The sequence below is a fragment of the Tupaia chinensis genome, unplaced genomic scaffold (assembly GCF_000334495.1).
Source record: "Tupaia chinensis unplaced genomic scaffold, TupChi_1.0 Scaffold000146_1, whole genome shotgun sequence".
Lineage (NCBI taxonomy): Eukaryota > Metazoa > Chordata > Mammalia > Scandentia > Tupaiidae > Tupaia > Tupaia belangeri.
In genome coordinates this window covers 13,883,361-13,907,686 of record NW_006159616.1, presented here as the reverse complement: position 1 = coordinate 13,907,686, position 24,326 = coordinate 13,883,361, and the positions used below count along the sequence as shown (strand labels likewise).

General features: G+C 49.4%; 1 protein-coding gene across 2 annotated transcripts in view; it reads right to left on the bottom strand.

Moving 5' to 3' along the window:
- The window catches only part of CTNNBIP1 (catenin beta interacting protein 1), a 76,573-nt gene that overhangs the window by 10,206 nt on the left and 42,041 nt on the right, over positions 1–24,326 (bottom strand). For both annotated transcript variants that reach the window (XM_006145362.3, XM_006145363.3), the window contains exons 3-4: positions 19,580–19,700; positions 18,898–18,988 (exon numbers count right to left, since the gene is read on the bottom strand). In XM_006145362.3, coding sequence (XP_006145424.1) covers positions 18,898–18,988; positions 19,580–19,675 — 187 coding nt within the window. In that variant the 5' untranslated portion in view covers positions 19,676–19,700. The remainder of the gene's footprint in view (positions 1–18,897; positions 18,989–19,579; positions 19,701–24,326) is intronic.

Genomic DNA, 24,326 nt, shown 5'->3' with positions numbered 1-24,326 from the left:
ACTATAAAAAAAAGAGAGAAGAGGATAGAGAAAGATAGCAAGTGAACAATAGAGAGGATGTTAGTGAGAAACAGATATAGTTTATTATCTGTTGAAGATGACGTGTATAGTATTCTCAACTGGACTGGTCTGGGAAGTATTTCATGATGGGTGAAGTCTTTTAACAAGCAAAATGAGAAATAGTGATTGACTGTTTTAAAAAATTATAATAATAATTATTGGGAAATGCATGGAAAAGACATTGACTGATAAAGCGGGGAGACTGATGTCTCTGTATTGACTGACATGCATGGCATTCCCTTTTGAAAAAGCAATGGAAGTCAATGTAAAGTTATATGTAATCCAATGTAATATAAAGAAGATTATGATGATAATATAAATAAAAAAAAAAGATATACAAATAGCCAAAAAGCAAATAAAAAGATGTTCAACATTATCATTCATTATGGAACTACAAATCCAAACCACAATGAAGTACCATTTCACACCCACTAGGATGGCTAGAATACAAAAAGACAGACAGTAACAAAAATTGGTGAGAATCGGGAGAAATTGGAAACAATACATTGTTGGTGAGAATGTCAAATGGTGCAGCTGCCAACCCTGCTCACTCATAGCCTTCCCCATCTCAACTGATAGCTTATTCGTCCTCTGGTTGCTCAAGTCAAAAACCCTAAAGTCTGACTCCCCTCTTACATGCACACTCGACACACAACATATCCACAAATCTTGCTTTTGGAGAGTTTTTTTTTTTTTTTTTTTTTTTTTTTTATGGGGCCAAAGGTTCCCACAAAAACACAGACACGTGCGTTCGCCAGAAAGCCAGAGACAGAGAGACAGAAAGCGAGAAATCACACCCCAGGGGGGATGGCCATGACACAATCCCTTCTCCTCCATTGCTCTCTTGGGATCTCGGGATCTTGGACATGCACGAACACGTGCCCAGCATGAGTTTAAGCCACTGGGTCCGGGAATCAAACTGCAGTCGACTACATGGGAGTCCAGCGACATAGCCATTATGCTAACTGCTGGTCCCCTCTCCACAAATTTTGCTGACTCCACTCATAAAACATATGCTGAATACATTACCATTTCCCCCACTACCACCCTGGTCTAGGCCATCACTACACCTCATTGAACTCTTGAATCCCTATTTTTAAAAATTTCCCCATTCCAGCTCCCAGTGGTTCATTCTCCACACATCTGTCTGAGGGAAATTTTAAAAACTTAAGTCAGCTCCAGGGGCTAAGCAGAGGGCATTAGAACAGAGGGCATCACTTGCCTCCCACATGGCCAACAGTGGTTTGAGTCCTGGACCTGGTGGCTTGAAAAATCACACCGGGCATGTGTGTATGCATGCCCAAGATCCCAGGAGAATAAGAAGGAACTGTTGTGTGGCCATCTCCCCTGAGGGGTGATTTCTCATTTTCCCTCTCACTGTCTCTATCATTCGCTCAATGTCTCTGTCATTCGCTCACTGCTCTCGCTCTCTCTCTCCCCAGCGAGCACATGCTAAATCAAAAAACCTCTTAAAAAGGCAGTTACTGTCCTGCCTTTGTTCAAAACCCTCCAAAAGCTTCTTATTTTAAGGTTTCTCATCCTACTCATTTTCTTTGAGTAAGACTCCATATGATCTGGTCTCTTTATATACCTCCCCACCTAGATCCGCTCCAGCCACAGGGGGCTCCTAGCTTCAGGCACAAGTAACTTGCACCTCAGACTTCTGCATTTGCTTTATCTTTTCCCCAAAGCCCTTCTTCCAGTTTTTGCACTTCATGGAGACCCTGCATGACTTATAACTTCTACAGTGGTGCACCTGTGCCTCAATCTCTCAGGCAGCTGTTTTACTTCAGCACCCTCAGCACTAGCCACCCACTAGACACTTATCTGATCTCTGTTTCCCCACTGGAATGTATGTCTCATAAGATCAGGGACTTTGTCTTGCTTACTGACATACTCATGGGACCTAGGGAAGTTCCTGGAACACAGGAGGAATCCTCATTTTATAGATGAGGAACCTGAACTTCAGGGAGATGCAGCAACTTGGTAAATCAGAGGCAGAGGGAAGACCCAGACCTTGACCCTGAAGCCCATACCTTCACTCCCACAAGGCACAAGGCCCCTTCTTAGAAGAAAATAACTGAGCTGTCCCAGTCACTTAGAACACTGAGGCTCATCAGGCCTCCCATCAGAGACTAGACCCATCCATCTGTTCCTATCAGAATGAAACCAAGATCTGGGACTTAAAATACCACTAAAGCAGCCAAGGGATGCCTTGGAGACAATTCAACATGGAACCTAGAGCAGAACTCCCAACTTGGGAGGAACCCTGATACACAGTCCCTGCTCCCAACCAGCCCCCACTTCAGCTCTCTCGAGTCCTCCCCACACCCTGTGCAGGACACCTGCCTCAGAAAGCCAAGCACAGATGTTGGTGAGGAACAGTTCTGAGTTAGGGAAGGGCACCCAGTGGCCCCTGCCACCCCACACCCAATGCCAGCTTTGCCCCTTTAATGGAGCCCAGTCAAGTGACTGGAGAGAGAAAAATGACAAGTATGCCAGAGCTTAGAAAAGGGAAGCTGGCCCCTAGCTGGAGGCGGGAGACAGACAATGGGTCACTGGTCTGTTTGTGAGCTCAGGACGAATTCACACCAGCAGTGTTGGAAACCCAGCTTGGGCTCATGCCAGCACTCATCCTAAGCCTGGAGCCCCAGCTTGCTACAGGGAGTAGTGTGGTTTGGAGAAAGCCTCCCAGAGCACTCTGACACAACCCCCAAAGTCTGCTGAGGATCATGCTTGCTATTTGAGGATGTAAGCTGAAGGCTTTCAAAAGACCTTGGATGAATATGCTAATTAGTTGGATATGTTTTCTGAACTGCAAGGTTATAGGTAAGTCAGTGAGAGTGGATAAAAAGAACAGAAAAGAGGAACATGGCGATGCTGCAGCCCTGAGGGCTGATCCATGGAGCAAGAATATGTCACAAACCTGGCCAGGAAAACCAGAGCAGAACCTCTTGTCCTTTTCCAGAAAATTTTCACAGAGCTGTGCTGCATTGGCCCCTAATTTGCACATTAGGGCACAGGCTGGTCTCAGACCACTTCGGTGGAATGTGCCAGACCTGGAGTAGTAGACCTTGCTCTCACCTCCAGCGTGCCTCCACAGAACCGTCTTGCCCTTGTCACACCAAAACACCTGCGTGTGGAAGGAACATGCAGACCCCCGAGAAATCGTCTAGCTCCAAGATCCTGCCAAGTCCAGCTCAGACTCAGTGCTCAAAAGTGGCCAGGGAGAGAGAAAAGAGCCCAGAGGGCAAACTCTACCTCTAAAATTGATGAGGATACAAAAAGTCTGGCCCAGCTCCCAAGGCCCACAGATCAGACAGGAAAAGCCCTGGAGAAAAGGGAGGACTTCAGGAACAGCATTAGCTAAGAATCAGACACATCACCTTCAGAGGCAGGGGCTCCTCCAAGCCAAGCCCCCACACTCATGTGCCCTGGGGACAAGGAGCCTCTGCTGCACCATTCCAAAGGACCACTGCAGTGCCCACACCCTTTGCTGGTCATGGCTTCTCGCAACTGTTCCAGTGTCAGACATTCCAGAGTCAGGTACCCCATAGCCTCTTGAACTAAGGGGCCTGACACCTTGTTAATGAGGGTAAGCAAATAGGGCCTGCAAACTCAGAAATACAATCCTGAAACTCCAGGGACTCCAAATTCCCATGGCTGATGGTGGGAGCCTACCTTTGCAAGTCACTATCCATGTAGGGAACTAACTCTGGCAAGTGCTTCAAAATCACCCAGGGCTTGGGGCTGGCAGGTGGCATGGTGGTTATGGGCACTGGACTCCCACATAGTCAACCATGGTTTGAGTGCTGGACCTGGCAGTTTGCTTTCTCACTTTCCATCCCTACCTGGTCAAATTAAAATAAGATAAAACTAAACAAAATAATTCTTTTTTTTTTTTTAGAGAGGTTTTCGCTATAGGGCGCGTGTGCTCGCCAGACAGAGAGAGAGAGACATAGAGTCAGAAAGCGAGAAATCACCCCCCAGGGGGGATGGCCACGCCGCAATCCCTTCTCCTCTATTCTCCTCTCGGGATCTTGGGCACGCATGCACACGTGCCCGGCGTGAGTTTTAAGCCACCGGGTCCGGGACGCGAACCGCGGTCGACTACGTGGGAGTCCAGCAACATAGCCATTACGCTAACTGCTGGTTCCCTGACAAAATAATTCTTTAAAAAAAGAGAGAACTGTTAACTTAAACTTACAAAAAAGAAAACAACACCCAGGCCCACCTTCAATGCACAGGACAGACCAGGCTGGACAGGGAGCATAACCACATGTCCCCAAATATCAAGGTTATTCCCATTTTGAATGTTCTTGCCCCTTCTCTGATCATGAGTTTTGGCTGTGGTAGGTACTTCCTCCTCTCCCCATGAGCTCATTATCTTGCTGCCATTACCAACTAGCGTCTGCTACCTGGCTACCCAAAACTGCAATGGCTTAGCTACTGGCTCTGGGGAAATGCTACCTGGAAAAACAGGTCCCAGCTGTTCCTCCAAAGGGAAGTTTCTGAGGGGAATAAGGCTCAGGCTCCACCCTGGACTTGGCCTCCTACCAGACAAACCAAGACCCGCTGGGTGGCATGTGCCATTTTTAGCAGCCCACGGCTCTGAGCTGGGTGTTTTATGTATCTCTTCCCTGATGCTCCAAAGTTCCCAGGAGATAGCTTTTACCCAGAGCCAGCACAACACTCCAGTTGCTATGGGGATAGCAGCTATGGATCCACCAGGGTCTCCACGGCCAAATCGGCACGAGGCACAGTGGCGCCTTCTGGGCTCCAGGCTGACAACCACCACCATTAGCACATGAGGCTGCTGGGAGGCCACAGGGAGGCTGCGGAGAGTTAAGGCTGGAGCAGCTGGACAGTGGGTGCATGGGCTCAGACACAGGTCGGCTCTCGACAGAGAGGAAGGGCCTCTTGGACTGGCTGCTGAAGCCCTCCCTTGGTGTAGGCTCCCCCAGTGTATTCCAGTAATAAGTCCCATCAGCTGGGACCTGGGCCTGGGTCTGATCTGACAACTTGTGTATCCCATGGAAGTTCCCACACCATGCCTCAGTTTACTCATCTGCAAAACATAATAAACAGCACCTGTCCCACCCATGTAACCAGTCGTAAGATAATATCCATAGCATAAAGCATCATTAAAAAAACCTCTATGGGGGGCCAGCAGGTGGCATGGTGATTAAAGGAGCTGGATTCCCACATGGCTGACCATGGTTCAAGGCCCAGACGTGGCAACATGCTTTCTTGCTTTCCTTTTCTTTCCCCCTCTCTCTGGTGAAATTGAAAAAAATAACAATAACAAATGGAATCAAATAAATAAATAAATAAATAATTCCTTTTTAAAAAAAGAATTATTTAATTAATTCCATTTATTGTTATTATTTTTATCACACAGCACAGAAAGCTCTATTCATCCACTACTGGTCTGGAGACAAGCAGGCTTGTAGAACCTCTCACTTTAATATGCTGTCATCTCAGGCATCTGCCAACTCTCTTTCAATCCGTTTCAGTTCATCCTGCTGCTGCTTCTCCTCCGCTGCTACCCTCCTCTCCTCTTCTGCCCAAGGTTTTAGATAACTGTAGCACTTAGCTCCATAGGCCATGCCGAGGAACAGAGCAGAGGAGCGGCCCAGCTTGATGAACAGAGAGACCCACACTGCAGCACCATTTTGTCCCTGACCTTCGCACCGAAAGCACCATTATTGTTATTTTTTAACTTGACCAGAGACAGAGACAGAGAAAGAAAGAGAAAGAGAAAGCGAGAAAGCAAGCCACCAGGTCCAGGATTTGAACTATGGTCCACCATGTGAGAATCCAGCGCCCTTATCTACCACGTCACCTGCTGGCCCCATAAATGAATAATTTTTTTTTTCAAAGCATTATTTTATTTAACTTTATTTATTTATTTCAATTTGACAAGAGAGGGACAGAGAGTGAGAGAGAGAAAGCAAGAAAGCAAGCAACCAGGTCTGGGACTTGAACCATAGTTGGCCATGTGGGAGTCCAGCGCTCCCAACCACAGTGCCACCTGCTGGCCCTGAATAATTCTTTAATAAAAATAAATAAATAAATAAAAAGGGGACCAGCAGGTGGCATGGTGGTTAAGGTGCTGGATATTCCCACATGGCTGACCACGGTTTGAGTCTCAGACCTGGTGGCTTGCTTTCTCACTTTCCCTCTCTCTCTCTCTCTCTGGCCAAATTAAAATAAATGAATGAATAAATAACATTAAATAATTCTAAACAAACAAACAAACAAACAAAAACCTCTGTGGGATCCAATCTGTGATCCTATTACACCTGCTTTGTCCTTTTCTTTTCTTTTAGTTTCCAATAAGGTGCAAAGGTGCATGTACTCTCTGGAGAGAGAGAGATAAGTGAGAAATTACTCCCTGGGAGATGGACATGCTGCAATCCCTTCCATTCTCCTCTTGGGCTTTTGGGCATGCTCACACACATGCCTGGTGCCAAGTCCAGGAATCAGATTGCTCAGCAGGCCACGTGGGATCCAGCTGCCTTAACCTCTGCACCACCTGCTGGCCCAGTGCCTGATCTGTTCTAATCTCAGATATGCTCTTCAAACCCACCCTGCCCTGTTCCCACCATCCCACTCTCGTTGAGCAATCCCCTCTTCAACACAAACTCTCTGTGGTTTGTTTTCCCAGGTGAGGTACTCATTTCCTTTATTCAAATTTGTTGGTTCCCCAAAATGTAAGGTCTCAGGCCAGAGAGCCTAACAGTGCCAAGAAGACCTGGAATCTGGGAAGAGAATGTCACTTAGTTACTCTAGGGCAGGGATGACCAGGTCTTCGTTAAGTCCTGGCATGGTCTCCCATTCACTCTGGTGGACACCAGAACCACCTTGGGGCTGGTTTCAAATGCAGATTCCCAAGTTCACTTGGCAGGCCTTCTGATTCGGTGGGACTGGGGCAGAGCCTGAGAGTCTACATTCTTTTTAAGAATTATTTTTTGGGGTCAGCAGGTGGCGTAGCGGTTAAGGCACTGGACACTCTCATATGGCGAACTATGGATCAAGTCTTGGACCTGGTGGTTTGTTTTCTCACTTTGCCTCTATCTCTCCGTGTATGTGTCTGTCTGTCTCTGGTCAAATTAAAATAAATGAATGAGTAAATAACTTTTAAAAAAGAATTAATTTTTGGGACCAACAGTTAGTGTAATGGCTATGTCGCTAGACTCCCATGTAGTGAACCACGGTTCGAGTCCCAGACCCAGTGGCTTAAACTCACGCCGGGTGCATGTGTGTACATGCTCAGGATCCCGAGAGAAGAATGAAGGAGAAGGGATTGTGGCATGCCATCCTCCCATGGGGGGTGATTTCTCGCTTTCTGTCTCTCTGTCTCTCTTTGTCTTTCTGGTGAGCCCACGCACCCTATAGCAAAAACCTCTCCCCCACCCTATAGCAAAAACCTCTCCCCCACAAAAAAAAAAAAAAAAAAAAAAAAAAAATTTATTGGGGCCAGCAGGTGGCGTAGTGGTTGAGGCACTGGACTCCCACATGGCTGATTGCAGTTCAAATCCCAGACCTGGCAGGACTTGAAATTCATGCCAGACACATGTGTGTGCTTACCCCAAATCCTGAGAGGACAATGGAGGAAAAGGAATTGCAGCGTGGTCATTAGCTAATTACCCTAAGGGATAATTTCTCACTTTCTCTCTCTCTCCTTCTTTGGCGAGTGCATGTATCCTATAACAAAAATCTCTCCCCAAAACCTATTTTTTAATTAAATTAAATTTATTATTATTTTTAAACATTTGGCCAGAGGCAGAGAAAGAAGGAAAGTGAGAAGGCAAGCTGCCAGGTCTGGGATTTGAACCCCAGGCAGTCATGTGGGAGTCTAATGCCTTAACTACTATACTTCCTGCCAGCCCCAAGAGTCTGCATTTTTTAAAAGAATTATTTATTATTACTATCATTATTATTTTAATTTGACCAGAGAGATATACAGAGATAGAGAGGGAAAGTGAGAAAGCAAGTCACCAAGCCTGGGACTTGAACCATGGTTGGCCATGTAAGAGTTCAGTGCCCCCAACCACCATGCCACATGCTGGCCCAAATCTGTATTTTTAAAAAATTATTTTATTTAACTTTATTTATTTACTTATTTTAACTTGACCAGAGAGGGACAGTGAGAAAGAGAGAGAGAGAGAGCACACAAGCCACCAGATCCAAGACTCAAACCACGGTCGACCACGTGGGAGTCCAGTGACCTTAACCACCATGCCACCTGCTGGCCCCCTGAGTCTGCATTTTTAACACTTCATGACTCAAGCATGGTGGTCTGTGGACCACACTCTGGAAACCTAATGCTAGATAATTCCTTGACCTCCATCCCTGCCCCTGAGCTGTGGTCTCTTGTCAGCAAACATGCTGAAAGAGACCTGTGTCCTTGCTGTCTCCAGCAGGGGCTCCACAGAAACTGTTTCAGAAAAGACCTGCCCTGACCCTCATCTCCCTAAGGCAGTTATCACAGGGGGCCCTGTCTTCTCCACACTTAGCCTGCTGCCTCTGGGTGACCTCGTTCCATCTCTTGCTTTCTTGCCTTCGTCCCTAACCCTTGGAACAGCTCCCACTTTGCACCTGAGTTCATGATCTCTGCCTCCTCACACACCTGGAGGTACCTCCCATTCAGAACTCACCACCCCCCACACCCACTCCCCTTCCTGCCTGGCCATGTCCACTGCTCACACAGACACTATGCTGCCTGTCACTGTCCACGTGGTCTCAAACCCCATCCTCTTCGCTCCACCTACAAGCTCAGTTCTAACATCCCACCTCTGAAATGTGTCCACATCATCTCCCACCCAGACATCTCTCTCACCCACCTGCCCTTCTGTCCTATGCTTCTCTCCAGAGCTCACTCCAAGTGGATGGCCACCCCACTTGTTACTCTTCCCCTGAGGCCTTCAGTGACCCTCTGTGGTTTTCAGAATAAACTCCATCCAGAGCAACCTGCCCTTCCTTCCAGCTACTCACAGTGCCCCAGCAAACCCCATCCCAGATTCTTCATGGGACCTAAAAACACCCAACCTTGCAGCTGCTGGGCCAGGCTCAAGAGGTCCCCTCACCTACAGTATCCTCATCCCCAGTTTGTCTACATACGTCCTTCCTTCATTCATTCAGAGAGATTTTTGCTATAGGGTACATGCGCTTGCTAGAGACAGAGAGAGAGAGAGACAGGGAGACAGAAAGTGAGAAATCACCCCTCAGATTGTGAGAAATCATAATCCCTTCTCCTCCATTCTCTTCTTAGTATCTTGGGCACGCATGCACATGCCCGGTGTGAGTTTTAAGCCACTGGATCCGGGCCTCCAACTGCGGACTATGTGAGAGTCCAGCAAAGTAACCATTACACCATCCGCTGCTCCCTCCATACATCCTTCTAAGTCTAGTGCAAACAGCACTTTTTCTACGCGGCTTCCCAGCTGGGTATCCCCTCCCTCAGAATTAGTCAGTTAATGTGTGCCCACTATCTATGCATCTGTCTGTGCATCTGCCTGGTGGCCCAGCAGCTTGTGCCTGGCACACAGCATGATGGGTTAACGTGGGCAGAACTGTCCAGTGGCTGAGCTGAGCGGCCCCTCTCCATGACAGGGATCCGTCTGCCCCTTATCAGGATATTGGGAGGTGCCTGGAGAGTTTTAGCACAAGCGGCTCTGAGTTCTTCTGGGAGTGTGTCCACAGTTCTAAACAACAGAGCCCGTCAGGCCGGGGGGAGGTCAAAGTGGCGTTCAGAGTCGGAAGCAGAATGCTGACGGGGCAGCCGGCCTGCGTTTCAGCACATTCCTCACCCTTTCTTGGGACTTGTCCCCTTTCCCAGCGACACAAATACAAAATTCTGCTTGGTTTCTGTTCAATCCAATGTATATGTAACTTTTGGTTCCATTTTGTTATTATTAGGCTATTGAGTAATTCTCATATCAGTGTTGATTAACGTTTAAAAAGATTAGCTTCCCATCCCATGGGCTGGAATTCTCCCTGGGCCTGACAGTAATTTCAGTGTAGAGTCTGTTATCGCCTGGAGCCTCCAAAGAGAAGCCTCAAAGTCACACACTGGGAGAGAAGAGACCCAGAAACCCCAGCAGATCACTGTCCAGCAAAGGGGACCATAGAGAAGCCTAGCTGACAGGCCACAGGAAGGCGCAGTCTACACTAGAACCCAGCCACGTCTACTCTATGCCAGAAGCTCAGCAAGGGCCGAACATGTGACCTTGACCACAGCACTAAGCCTTGGCCCCACAGGGATCCTGACATGTGATCATGGCTACTTGGAAAGACCGACATGGAGCTCCAGGGTCAGCGGGAGGACAGCACCGACCCCTGACATGGTCAGAGATGGCTTCGTGAAGGACGTGAAAGAGCAGGGGCTGGGAGCCTGTGGGCAAGGGTTCCTGGAAGAACTGTCCACAGAGAGCTATAAAGTGGAGCTCACGCCATCACCCCACCGCTGTGCTGTGGAGAGGGTCAAGACGAGCAGAGCTGGGTCAACTGTGAGGCAATGTGCAAGGGGGCCGTTCGTGCCAGCCCTGGTCTCTGGTGGTGTGCCCGTGATCATGGCTATTTTGACAAAGTTCCCAGGGTAGTAACCCTGAGACCAAGTGACCTACCTATTTTAGGCTCCCTGGCAACAGACCCTGAACCAGCAGCCTCGGCTTCTGCAGGAAAAGCCAGCAGAGCCCTGAGAAAGCCAGGCTAGCCTCAGCTGGGGAGGATATCTTAAACAAAGAGTATGATCAAGATTGGCTCCATAGCCTAGTGGTTAAGGAGGCTAGATCCCACATGGTCAATGGCAGTTCAAGTACCAGCCCCAGCAGCTTAAAAAAACATTTCTGGTGCATGTATGTGCATGCCCTAAATCCAAAAAGAAGGAAGAAATGGGGAAAAAAAGAAAAACTGGTCTGACCAGGCCCAATTGGGGGTGCTTTCTCCCTCTGTATCTCTCCATCTCTTTCTTCCTGGCAAGTACATGCACCATCTAGTAGTTGGAGGAAAAAAAAGAAGACTGTTGGGACCAGCAGGTGGTGTGGTGGTTAAGGTGCTGGACACTCCCACATGGCTGACCACGGTTCGAGTCCTGGGCCTGGTGGCTTGCTTTCTCTCTCTCTGTCTTTCTCTGGTCAAATTAAAATAAAATTAACAAATAAAATTTAAAAAAAAAAAAGAAGACTGTGATCAGACTGAAACTAGGGCAAGCCTGAAGAGTCAACCTGCCAGCATGCAGCTCCCAGGGGCAAGAAGAGGAACAAAGAGAGGACAAAGAGCGTCCCTGACAAAATGAGCTCTGTCAAAGCAGGGTCCCTCCCAGCCTTGGCACATCAGGACAGTTGAGGCACTGCACATGGATAAATGTTTTGGGGGCAACTGGACGCAGGATGGCTTTTTAAAATAATTATTTTATTTAACTTTATTTATTATTATTATTGTTATTATTATTTAGTTTGATCAGAGAAAGAGACAGAGGAAAAGCGAGAAAGCAAGCCACCAGGTCCGGGACATGTGGGAGTCCTGCAACTTTAACTATCACACCACCTTCCAGACCCCACAGGATGGTTTTGTACAGTGCCCTCAGGGGCCTGGAGCTGGCACTTGCTGGGTGCCTTGCCCTGATGCAGACAGGAAAAGGTCAGGGTTCTCATGGAATCAGCATATTCTAAGGTACCTGAAGGGGGCCATCCAGTGGTGTGATGGTTAAAGTGGCTGGATCCTACATGGTTGACTACCCAGTTCAAGTCCCAGTCCTGGTGGCTTATAAAACACAGCAGGTGTGTGCATGCATGCCCAAAATCTACAGAGGAGAATGGAGAGGTTGACTGTGGTGTGGTTATCCTGCCTAGAGGGTGCCTTTTCACTTTCCCTCTCCCTCTCTGTCTCTGTCTCTCCAGAGAATACACATGCCCTATAGCAAAAGCTAAAAAGAAACAGACAAAAAAGAAAACAAACAAACAAACAAAAAACCCAAAAGGTACCTGAGGGAAAGGGCCCAGAACTAAAAGGCTGTAAGAATCTCTTCCCAATTTGTTCTGCTCACATCTGAAATGCCATATAACCACCGAAGTCACATCTGTCCCTCAGGTAAAACACTGCCTTGCTTAAAAATGCATATGACTTAGTGCTGGTTAAGGTGCTGGACTCCCAGATGGTGGACAACGGTTCAAGACCCAGCGGCTTGAAAACCATGCCAGGAACGTGTATATGAGTAACCCAAACCCCGAGAGGAGAATGGAGGAGAAGGGACTGCAGTGTGGCCAGCCCATGGGGGGAGGCAATTTCTCACTTTCCTTCTCTCTCTCTCTGTACAAGCACATGTGCCCTATGGCAAAAACCTTAGGAAAAAAAAAAAAAGGCACGTGCCCAAAAAGCCACTCTCAGAATTTCTCTTAAAATAAATAATGGGCCAGCTGGTGGCAGCACTGTAGTGCTGTGGTGGATCTCTCCTCCTTCCTCTCCACCAAGCCCTCTAGCAAAAAAACAAAACAAAACAAAACAAAAACAAAAACAAACAAAAAACCCCTTTATATGTGGTGCCAATTATGTGACAGAAATATATGCACATTTTTGAAAAGGTGGTAAGAAATTTAACAAAAGGTCATAGTGACTGTAGCTATGTAGTAGGATCCAATCCTTTGCACTTTTCTGTTGCTTCTACCGTTTCCCGGTTTCCTGCAATGACTGCATTATTTTATGACCAGGAAAAGCAATCACTACTCGTTGCAGAGGGTAGCGCTGGTGATAAAGGAGTGGACTGGGCAAGCTGCTGAGCCTGCTCCTGGCAGCAGCCCCTCCCCATGCCTGCAGCTGGCCTCCTCAGTGAGGCCACCTTCCCGGAGAGGTATCGATTTCCTCTGGTTCACAGCCAAGTCCTGCCTGGCTGTCGGGTTTGCTTGGCCACCCTTGCGGACCAAGAGACGGCACTCAGAAAATGTGCTGCCTTTCCAGATCACAGAACCCAGTTCATTCATTAGTTCCAGCATAAACTGAGGGCCTAGGAGAGCCCAGCCTCACATACACCAAGACAGAAAGAAACCACAGTCCCGAGTTCAAGGAGCTGAGAGTCTAGTCAAGAGATGGGCCAGGATACAGTGTGGGGGGAGCATGGCTGAAGAGTACCTGGGGTTGGCGGACAGGCCTGGCCCACTGGTGAGAAGGGAGAGAGGCAGCGGTGGCTTAGGGCTGGATTCCTGGCAGCCGAGCTGACCACGCACTGAGGCCATGTGCATTGTGAGCTAGGGATGGGCTGGTTCTTGCTCAGTGTGCTGACAGGCTGGCACTAACCTTCAAGGCAGCAGTGAGAGGCTGAAAGGTTTTAAGTGGGGGTCACATTTGCTGATGCAGCCTTCAAAAGTCACTCGGGCTACAGGACTGGAAGATAGATGGGGGCGGGTGGAGGGGTAGGACAAGCCAAGATGTCAGTTAGGGGCTATTGACAACAGTCAAAGCAAAAATACCACGGGCTCAGATCAAAACAGGGTTTCAAACTAAGATGCAGATTTGAGGAGCACTAGACAGGAACGCCAAAGGGCTTAGTAACAATCTAGATCCCTATGGAAGGGAGGAGTCAAAGGTGAGGCTCTCGGATACTGCGTGTCTGGAGAACGCCAGCAGGATCAGTAGAAAAAAGGGTGTCACAGAGGACAGGGAATAGGAGGCTGCCCTCAGTGGTCTCAGACCAACAGAGCCAGCCATTCAGTACTGGACCTCTGCTGGAACCGCCTGGTAAGCCACTAGGGTACAGGCCCATGACCCAGGGTCTCCAGCACCTGCTCGGTCGGCGGTAGAACCTTCATGAAGGTTCACTGAGGATAGAGAGAAAGGGCAGGGAGGCACATGCCAATAGGCCTGGGAATGGCCAATGCAGTGGGTGGAGGGATACCCTCAGACTTGGGGGTGAGTGTGCCCGGGAATCAGAACCTCCGGCTCTGGAGGGGAGGTGTGTGCAGGTCTAAAGGTGCGGCCAGGTCCCAACAAACAGGCTGAGTGCTGTCCAAGCGGGTCTGCCCCAGCTCCCCTGCCTGTTCTGCGGACCTGGAGCAGACTGGGGCATTCGCTGGAAGACAGCGCCACCTAGTGGGCAGGAAGCACTTGCGCGCCAGGTCTTAAGGGCTCATGAAGGGACCCTACAGCTAGCCGGGGGCAAGTCCAGGACTTTGTTACAGGGCAGTGCCTGAGCCTCTTGACAGCAGGATATCCTGCTACAGCACAGGTCAGCTCTGCCACTGGAGAAGGGGGGGCAGTGAGAATTTCAGCAGACACCCAGAGGCCCCCCTGGAATGGGCAGAAATACAGGGTGCTACTCTCAGACTTGCAAGCCCACAGTGGGGGAGGCTAGACTGACCGCAGTTTTGCTGGAATTGTTGAATGTTTGTCTGTGATGTCTCTTTTTTTTTTTTTTTTTTTTTTTAAATTTTTGTCAGCTCACCAAAAAGAGAGAAACAGTGAGAGGGAATGAGAAATTGCCCTCTCTCCCAGGGGGATGGCCATGCCATAATCCCCTCCTCCATTCTTCTCTCAGAATTTTGGGCATGCACGCACTTGTGCCTGGTGTGACTTTCAAGCTGCCAGGTCCAGGGCTTGAACCACAGTCGGCCATGTGGGAGTCCACTGCCTTGACCAATATATAACCTGTTGGCTCTGTCTGTGATGTCTTTAGAAAATAGCAGTATACTGTGAAGCTCTTCCAGAAAACCTGCAGTCCTTCCCTCTCCAACTCATAGTCCACAGAAATTCTATTTTTCCCCCAGATTTTTGCTATACGGCACATGTGCTCATGGACAGAGAGAGACAGAAAGCAAGACATCATCCCCCCAGGGAGATGGTCATGCCCAAATCCCTTCATTCTCCTCCAGGGATTTTGGGCACCCATGCACACGCGCCCAGTGTGAGGTTTAAGCCACTGGGTCCAGGACGCAAACCTTGGTTGACTATGTGGGAGTCCAGTGATGTAACTACTACGCCATCTGGTCCCCACAGAAATTCTCAAGGTTCAGGCCTCAGCAGCCAGGTCAGAGGTGACCATGCAGGGCTGGAGACAGACTGCAGGGTACTCAGTCCAGAGAACTCCTCCTGCCATCTTCTCACCAGTAAGTCTCCCCCAGATTCTCCCTCGGCTCTGGGAGCCCCCTCCCCAGAGGGAAGCATCAATGTAGACTCCACATGGCCAGGAGGACTTGATGCCAGGACCCACAAGGATGGCCACATCCCCCAGCCTATAGCTCATTCCTGGGTGCTCAGCAGTTTCAGGGTCAGGTCAACAACTATGTAAGGTCACCATGATCTTCTTAAACTACTCTGCAGAGCTCATTTTATTCTCAACTTTGGTTCAGCTAAGTAAGATAAAAAGAATTCTCTGGGAAAAAAAATATATATATGTATTTTGGGAGAGGTTTTTTGCTATAGGGCGCATGCGCTCGCCAGACAGACAGAGAGAGACAGACAGAAAGCGAGAAATTACCCCCCAGGGGGGATGGTCACACCACAATCCCTTCTCCTTTCTCCTCTCGGGATCTTGGCATGCACGCACATGTGCCCAGCGTGAGTTTAAGCTACCGGGTCCAGGACTCAAACTGTAGTTGACTACATGGGAGTCCAGCGACATAGCCATTACGTTAACTGCTGGTCCCTCTGAAAAATATTTTTAAACTTCCTCTTATTATAAAAGAAATGTATGTATAAGGAGTAAAAATTAGTTTTACAAGGCCAGCTCTGTAGCACAGTAGGTTAACTGTAGCTCAAATCCCAGCCCTAACGGTTTGAAAAATACAGTGGTCACATGTGCGTGTGTGCCCCAAATCCTGATAGGAAGGAGAAATGGAGGGAAAGAATAGCAGTATGACCACACCCTACTGGGGGGTTATTTTTTCTCTATATGTATCTCTGGCGAGTGCATGTGCCTCTGACAATTAAAAAAACATACTGGATTTACAAGATAGGCGACCTGGACAGTGAAAGTTCCTTATATTAAAATTTGCTGCTGACTGGGTTGGTAGGTGGAGTGGTAGTTAAAGGCACTGGACTCCCACATGGCCAACCACGGTTTGAGTCCCGGATCTGGTGGTTCGCTTTCTCACTTTCCCTCTCTCTTTGTCTCTCTCTGATCAAACTAGAAAATAATAACAACAATAAAGTTGGATAAAATTCTTAAAAAAAAATTTGCTGCTGACAATCTAGTATATATTCATCATGTGGATGTCTGTGGGAAGGGTGAAGGTAGAGTATGTATTCTTTCTGCTTTTTTAATTATGATTTTTTAAAAAGAATTATTATTATTACTTTTTTTAGAATTATTTTATTTATTCATTCTTTTTTTGTTGAGAGGTTTTTGCTATAGGGCGCGTGCGCTCGCCAGACAGACAGAGAGAGACAGAGAGACAGAAAGCAAGAAATCACCCCCCACGGGGAATGGCCAAGCTGCAATCCCTTCTCTTCCATAATCCTCTCGGGATCTTGGGCACGCACGCACACGTGCCTGGCATGAGTTTTAAGCCACCGGGTCTTGGATGCGAACCGCGGTCGGCTACGTGGGAGTCCAGTGACATAGCCATTATGCTAACTGCTGGTCACCCTCATTCATTTATTTTAATTTGACCAAAGAGAGACTCACAGAGAGAGAGGGAGAAAGTTGAGAAAGCAAGCCACCAGGTCCAGGACTTGAACCATAGTCAGCCATGTGGGAGTGACCAGCACTTTAACTACCACACCACCTGCGGGTCCCCAAGAATTATTATTTTTAATAATTATTTTATTTAACTTTATTTATTTATTTTAATCTGCACAGAGAGAGAGAGACAGAAAATGAGAAACCAACCTGCCACGCCCGGCACTCGAACAGCAGTCAGTCGTGTGTGAATCAAGCGCCCTTGACCACCACGCCACCTGCTGGCCCCTAAAAGAATTATTAAATTAAATTATTTAAAATTTGCTATAGAGCACATGTGCTTTCCAGAGAGACAGAGGAAAACAGAGGGAAAGCAAGAAAGCAAGCTACCAGGATTCAAACAATGGTTGGCTAAGTGAAAGTCCAGCACCTTAACCACCAAGCCACCTGCTGATCCTGTGTTGTTTTCTATACTAACACATAGTTCTATAACTTATTTTGATTTTTTTTTTCCTAATAGGAGCATCCCGCTAAAGGCTTTTTAAACTTTTTTTAAAGATTTTTGCCATGGGGGACATGCACTTGCCAGAGAGAGACAGAAAGAGAGAGAAAGTGCAAATTCATACCCCAGCAGGGATGGCCATGCCACAATCCCTTCTCCATTTTCCTCTTGAGACTTTGGGCATATGTACATGTGCCTAGTGTGTTCTTCAAGCCACCAGGTCCAGGACTTGAACCACAGAACCAGTCATATGAGATCCAGTGCCTTAACCACCACACCACCTGCTGGCCCCTCAAGGCTTTCTTACTACCCAATCTCAAATACAGGTTAACTCAGTGACACCCCACCACCACCACTACCACCAAGACCAAGTGGAGAGGAAGGATTCAGAGGCCTGAGGGTTTCAGGAAAATCTGGTTCAGGAGCCAGGAGGTAGGGCCCATTCTAGAAACACAGATCGGCACTGGCAAAGACCTCTCCCAAGAGATGCCAGGAGGGGCAGGGCAGACTCCATCTAGGACAGGCTGCGTTGGTGTGGCGGGCACGCCTGGACAAGCATGCACTGCAAGCGGCTACCCCAGGGGCTGCCTGAGCCACGGATCTTCCTGTTAGTTCTGCTGAGTTGGATGCACAGGCTGGTCACACCCAGCAACAGCACCTGGGAACCAGCCCCTGCAGAAGGGCAGAGCCCTGTGACACCAGGAGAACATGGGCTGGCGGGAGTGCCAGATCAGCTTCAAGACGTGCAGTCCTGTGTGTGCTCTTGCCATGCCAGCCACACAGGTCCCCTCAGCACTCTGCCTCTGGGAGCCTGCTCGTGTCCGGACATCCCACAGCTGGCAATATTTTATGGCCAATAATTCCAACAAAGTATAAACAGAATAAAAGGAAAAGACTATATGGAAATGCTAGATAGAATACCAGGCTACAGTATCAGCCTTCAGGAGAGTGAGAGCCCCGATAAGCAGCTAAGGAACGTGAAGCGGCAGCTCCCTGGTTAGGGACAAAGACAGACACTGGCTCTAGAGTCGGGCTGCAGGCCTGTAACGGGTTGTGTGACCCAGGGCAGTGACTTCTGAGCCCATGTCCTTGCCTGTTAAGTGCAAGTAACACAAGCAGCAGCTATCTACGGTGACGTGGAATGACGTCTGTCAAGCACCTGCCATAGTCCCTGCTACAGTTAACACTCAGCCGGTACCTACCATCATGATGGTTGCTTGTCTCTTCCAAAACAGATACAACTCCCTCAGGCACAAGGAGACATCCAGGGCTTTCAGGGCATCCCTTCTGGTCATAGCCCAGACCACACCAGCCACTGTGTGGCCTGTACCTTGACTGGCAGTGATGACACTGTCCTAGCACAAATGAGGTCAGTGTGCTGGGTGGGCGAGGTCAGGCCAAAGGTTAAGGAAACACAGCAGCCAGGGCCTCAGCAGTTACAAGGGCCCCCAGATGCTTCCATTTCTTGCCTAACCCAGGCCTAGAAAGGGAACCCCCTTATAGGCCTTGTAGGGTCCTGGGCTCTCACCCTGGGAAGGAGATAGGGCAGGAAGCTCTGGAGGCTCCCTGGGCTTAGTTCTGTGGGAGGAGGGACCTGCAGTCCCTCCTTATGTGCCTGAGTTTGGGGATCACCCATCTAGGAGTGCCAGACCTAAATCTCTAAAGGAAGCAAACCGTGTGCCCTGGGACGGCCCGGCCAGCCACACTGGCCCCCACTCACCCTGGTCGATAGAGTGCTGTGGCAGCTGGCTGAGCTGGCTGCTGACCACCCCCGCATAGGTGCGCAGGAACTCCTCCTCGCTGGCCGTCAGCTGTAGGCGAGAGAGCCTCAGGTAAGGGGCAGTATGCACCTGCTGAGGCTGCTCGCCCCTTGCAGTGCCGCCTCCTTTAGTCCCCAGGCTTTTGTTCCTGATACTTGACCCCTTTGGTTCAGGGGTAGACACCTCCATCTCCCACCTTGCTCCCCACAAAACTTGGTCTGCGGGACTATGGGCCACAGGCTTAGCCACTCAGATGAAATCAAGTCTAGCACAAGGCCAATGGGAGACACAGACGGGCAATTCCAAACTCTCTCCTTTTGGGAAATGCCCCTGCACCGACCCATTTGCTGCCCCTGTCAGTGCCTATCTGGCCAGCTGCCCTGGATGTCCCTGGAAGGCGGCTGTTCAGAGGTGGGAAAGGAAAGGTAGCCCAGGGCTGTCAGACCCCTACCGCTTGCCTGGCCCACCCCCGGCTTGGGGGTAGGAAGCCTGCCCCAGCGGTGCCCTAGGAACTGGACTTGCTGGGTCCCAAGCCCAGGGAGCTAAATCACAGGCCTCAGCCCCTCCCAGACCGTGGTGGTCCCCTCCACCTTCTGGCAAGCAGCAGGTACACTAGACAGCTCCACACCCACAGACACTCACATTTGATCCCATTTTCCGCAGCATGAGCAGCACTCGGACCTTCTGCTGAATGTACATCTCCTCCGGACTCTTCGCGGGAGCTCCCTCGCGGTTCATCCCCCTGGCCCAGCTCTGGGGACTCCTGCAGAGCAACAAACAGCATCGAAAAGGGAGGGACACGGGACAAAACACACTCAGACACCTGCTGGGTGACTTGCACTCTTTTCCAGGAGTCCATTCCCACCAGGGTCTCATTTCTGAGGGCACAGAGCAGGTGGCAAATTGCCTGGTTCCTCCCTGGCCCCCGCCGGCCCCAGCCAGCCAGGCTGAGCAGCTCTGTTTCAGAGGGGGTGCTGCAGGGGGCTAGTCTGCCTGCTGCCTCTGTGCACAGAGGGAACTGCACAGTCAGGCAGGGAGACTGTGCTGCCCCAGGCTTTGGACCAGCTCTACCTTCCAGCCACTCCTGCAGCAAGGCTTCTGCAACAAGTCCAAATCACCCCCAGTTTACAAACAACTTTCACAGAAGCAAAAGTGACCTCATCGGAGGCAGCTGGCTAGAGCCTTGGGCTCAAGAAACTGTGAGATCATTTACCCACCCCAAACAGCAGGATGACTCTCTGCAAAAGCCCCTGACAGTTCAAGAGGCCAGCTCCTAGGCTGAGTTCCAAGGAGTCCCTCAATGGGGAGAGGCAGGCTCAGGGGTTTGGGGGTCCAGGCACTAGCCAGGCTTGCTGTCGCCACTCTCATGCACCTCCCACCTGTCAGAGGGCGGCACCCGCAGGCGGCTGTGAAGGCCAGCGGCTGTGCCCAGGTGCAGCAGGGACCCAACCTGTAGACAAGCCCCAGGAGAGACGTCCAGAGCTCCCTCCCTGCAGGAGTCAGAGGAGAGGAAGCCGGGCGTGGAGGAGCTTGAGTTACACACTTGGAACTCCTGGATGAGTCAGAAATAACGCAGCAGCTGGTGGGGGTGGAGCCTCCTCGGCCTGAGTGCCAAGGAGCTGCACTTAGAGAACCAGGGAACCAGACTGGTGGGCCAAGGACACTCCTCACGCCGCCCATCCTCAGTGTCCAGCAAGCCCTGGACCGGCAGGTTCTCCTGGGCAGGGCAGTCTTCATGCAAAGGGCAGACCCAGAAATTGCCAGACAAAGCTGGACAGTGGCCTTTCCATAGCTACCTGTCAACTGCTCATCCCTCATAAACTAATGTGGGGCCCTTGCCTGAAACCCCCCCACACAACAGGCTAAAAAACTGTCAGTTGGGGTTCATGTTGCAGCTATGTTCTTGTGTTCAAGGGTCCCCTTCCAGCACCTTCCTTTCTACCTTCAAAGCCCCAGACTCCCTTTCTGTCCCCTTCTTCAAAGCCCAGAAAAGGCTAATTAACAAAGAGGTGAAACCCAACCCAAGAACACTCTGGTGAGAGGCACCCTCGCCATCCCTGGAGTCAGGTGTATACCAGCACACAGACAACCCTAACTTACTGCCTAGCGAGCAGGAAAGCTCAGCTCTGGGCAACGCTTCTCCTCACGCTGACAGATGCTCACTTCCCTCCTCGTCACTAACCATTCGCACTGCCGGTCTACAGCTGATCTCTATTTGGCCTTGCAGGGTGAGCCCTGAACCCCAGCTTCAAGCACAGACAGTGTAGTTTCCATCTCCTCGACAGCCACCCTGACCAGGGCTACTATTACAGGGGTAGCTCCCTCTTGACCACCCCGCCCATCCTTTCCCATCCTTATTTCTACACAGTAGCCAAACTGACATCACTCCATGCTTAAAACTACCTGAGAATACATTTCACAGTCCTTACCCGTGGGGCCCACACCAGTGGCCTGGCCTTCCCCCACCAGCCTCTTCACTCCTCCTCCTGCCCTGCCGACCTGACCTAGTCCATTTTTGGAACATGCCAAGAAGTTCTTTCCCTCAACAGGATTTTCAATGGGTGCCCCCTTGGCCAAGAACTGGCTTATTTCTGTCCTTTCCTTGGCTTATGCCGTTCCAGGGAAGCCCTCCCTGACAGCCTCACTGAGGCAGGACTGTGTCCCCACCCTGTGCCTCTCAGTCACGTGGCCCTGTCTTTGTCTTGTCTCACTGTCCTCATTTCCTGAGGGTGTCCTGTTGGAGAACTTGCTCACTGCCTCTTTCCCCACACACTGGAAAGCCAAGGTGTGCCTCCCCTGCTCGCCCCCATTCTCCTGGAGTTGGCACCCGGCAGGCCCTTACTAATCACTGCTTGGTTGGCACTGCAACCAGGATGGAATGAAACTGCAAAACAGCACATGGTATCTAAGCCTCCGCAACCCTTACAAGAGCCACATTGACTTGGGACCGAATGTCTTTGTGTTAAAAGAGACTGAAGAACCTGACTCAGATTCCTATAACCAAACTTAGCATAGGATTTTCATTTCTAAAGTAATTAGTGTGTTCTGGACTACTGTGCTCTCCAAAGGACATCTGAAATGCTCCGGTAAGGCCTTCCAACTAGGAGTTAGGGCTTCCAGGTAAAAACCTCCCAAGTCTATCCTGTGCCCAAGGGCTAATTTTCAGTTTGCTCTCTGTGAAAGATACGGCAGAATACCAGGGACCAGCCACCAGGTGTCACCACACACAAAGCACTGGAGTCCAGGGCATGTCCCACCCCTAACAGGCTCAAGGAGGGCTCCTGAGCAGCTGGTGCAGGTAGGCCAGTTCTTTTTCTTTCTTTAAGAGATTTTTGCTGTAGGGCACATGCACTAGCCAGAGAGACAGCGAGAAATCGTCCCCCAGGGGGGATAGCCACGCCACAATCCTTCCTCCATTCTCATGTTGGTATTTTTGGGCACACACACAGACACATCGGGTAGGCCAGTCTTTGGCCACCTGGGAAACAGCTCACTCCTGCTCTGCTACCCATGACAAGCCACACTGCAGACCCCAGGTTCCAGAGCATGAGAGTGGCTCTACCAGGCAAGAACTGGCATCTGGTGTCTGCTGCATCCCCAGAACCCAGTGGTTCTAGTGACCCTGGACGAACATCTGTTCTGCATCATGGAATCATTTTATGCAAGGCCTATTTTCCCGAACTGTGCTCTGTCCAACAACCCTATCTTTCACACCCTGTACAGACCAATGTCAGCCTGTTGTCCTTGCTATGGCAGCTCCACTGTCCCTGGGACATCACATGCTGGTGGCTACGCTGCCCTGGGCCTGAGGTGTCCTGAGGGCCTGAATAAGTCTTTGGAGCCAGGTCACGCTCACATCAATGCGCTTCCCTGGCACAGATTGCTGTGAGGCTTACTCTTTACTTCAGGGAGGACTCTTGATTTGTCATTTCTAGTACTGGAGCATTAGTGTGAGCTGATTCTGTCCTGATGACAGGGAGGGAACGTCCAGGGCTAGATCTGGGCGGAAGATGGCCGGGAGCTCTCACTCCTGCTCTTCATGTCCAACACAAATGGACTAGAAACAGTATGACTGGCTCACATAATGCCGTCCTAATCTGCAGTCGGGGTGCCAATGTGAAGAAAATGAATGATGTCAGAGAGGAGGCTAGACAGCACCCCAGAGGTAAAACAATGTTGTGTTAGGATGACCCACACAGGAAGGTTCTGGGCTCAAGTCCAGACCTTCCTGAGTACACTAAGCATACATGTGCCTATGATCCATGGCTGGCTGAAACTGGGGGGTGGACCGTGGAGTGAAGAAACTATTGTGGGGGCCAGCAGGTGGCACAGTGACTAAAAGTGCTGGATTCCCACATGGCTGACTGAGGTTCGAGTCCTGGACCTGGTGGCTTGCCTTTTTCTCCCTTTCCCTTTCTCTCTCTGGTCAAATTAAAAAATAATAATAACAAATGGAATTAAATAAATCTTTTTAAAAAAGAAACTATTGTGAATGCTGTTTCTGTTTCTCTCATATAGAAAATAAATAAATAAACCTTTAACAATTGGGAGAAACTAGATCATAATAAGGCCAAACACAGACGTTCAGTGGCTGATGTACTATAAGCATATGAAAGTGTGTTTGGGTTTGTTGCCAATCCAAACAAATGTGCTATTAAATTTCTATCATAATTCTGACAAGCAACAGATTAAATTCATTTGAATTCTTCTTTTCTTCTGTAGGGACCAAGAACTGGTCTCCATTAAAACATGTTTAAAATGGGGCCAGCAGCTGGCATAATGGCTATGTCACTGGACTCCCATGTAGTCGACCATGGTTCAAGTCCTGGACCCTGTGGCTTAAACTCACACCGGGCGCATGTGTGTGTGTGCCCAAGATCCCGAGAGGAGAATGGAGGAGAACGGATAGCAGTGTGGCCATCGCCCCTGGGGGGTGATGTTTTGCTTTCTGCCTCTCTGTCTCTCTCTTTCTGGCGAGCACATGCACCCTATGGCAAAAATCTCTCAAAAAAATTGTTTTAATTACATAAGCTCAAACTGCAACTAATTTAAATGTGCTAATAAGTCATCTGTTTCTGGGATGCAAGAACAAATGTAACAATGCTTCTCAGCTGTGGTCTCCCAGCTAGCCCACTGCCTAAACTGGGGCAGTGCTGCCATTCCAAATTCTGAGATTTCTCAGTGCAAGCATGTCAGAGATGAGCCAAAAAAAGAAAAACGAGAAGAAACTGACCACTGTCAACTATGCAAATGAATGAGGGGAGAGGGCTGTAGTTATATAATATTCCATAGAAAATCATGTGTTTTGCAAAACGTGGGTGCTACTCCAGAAAATTACATCTGACTGAAAAACATTAAAAGACAATTAGGCACCTACATTCACTTCAGA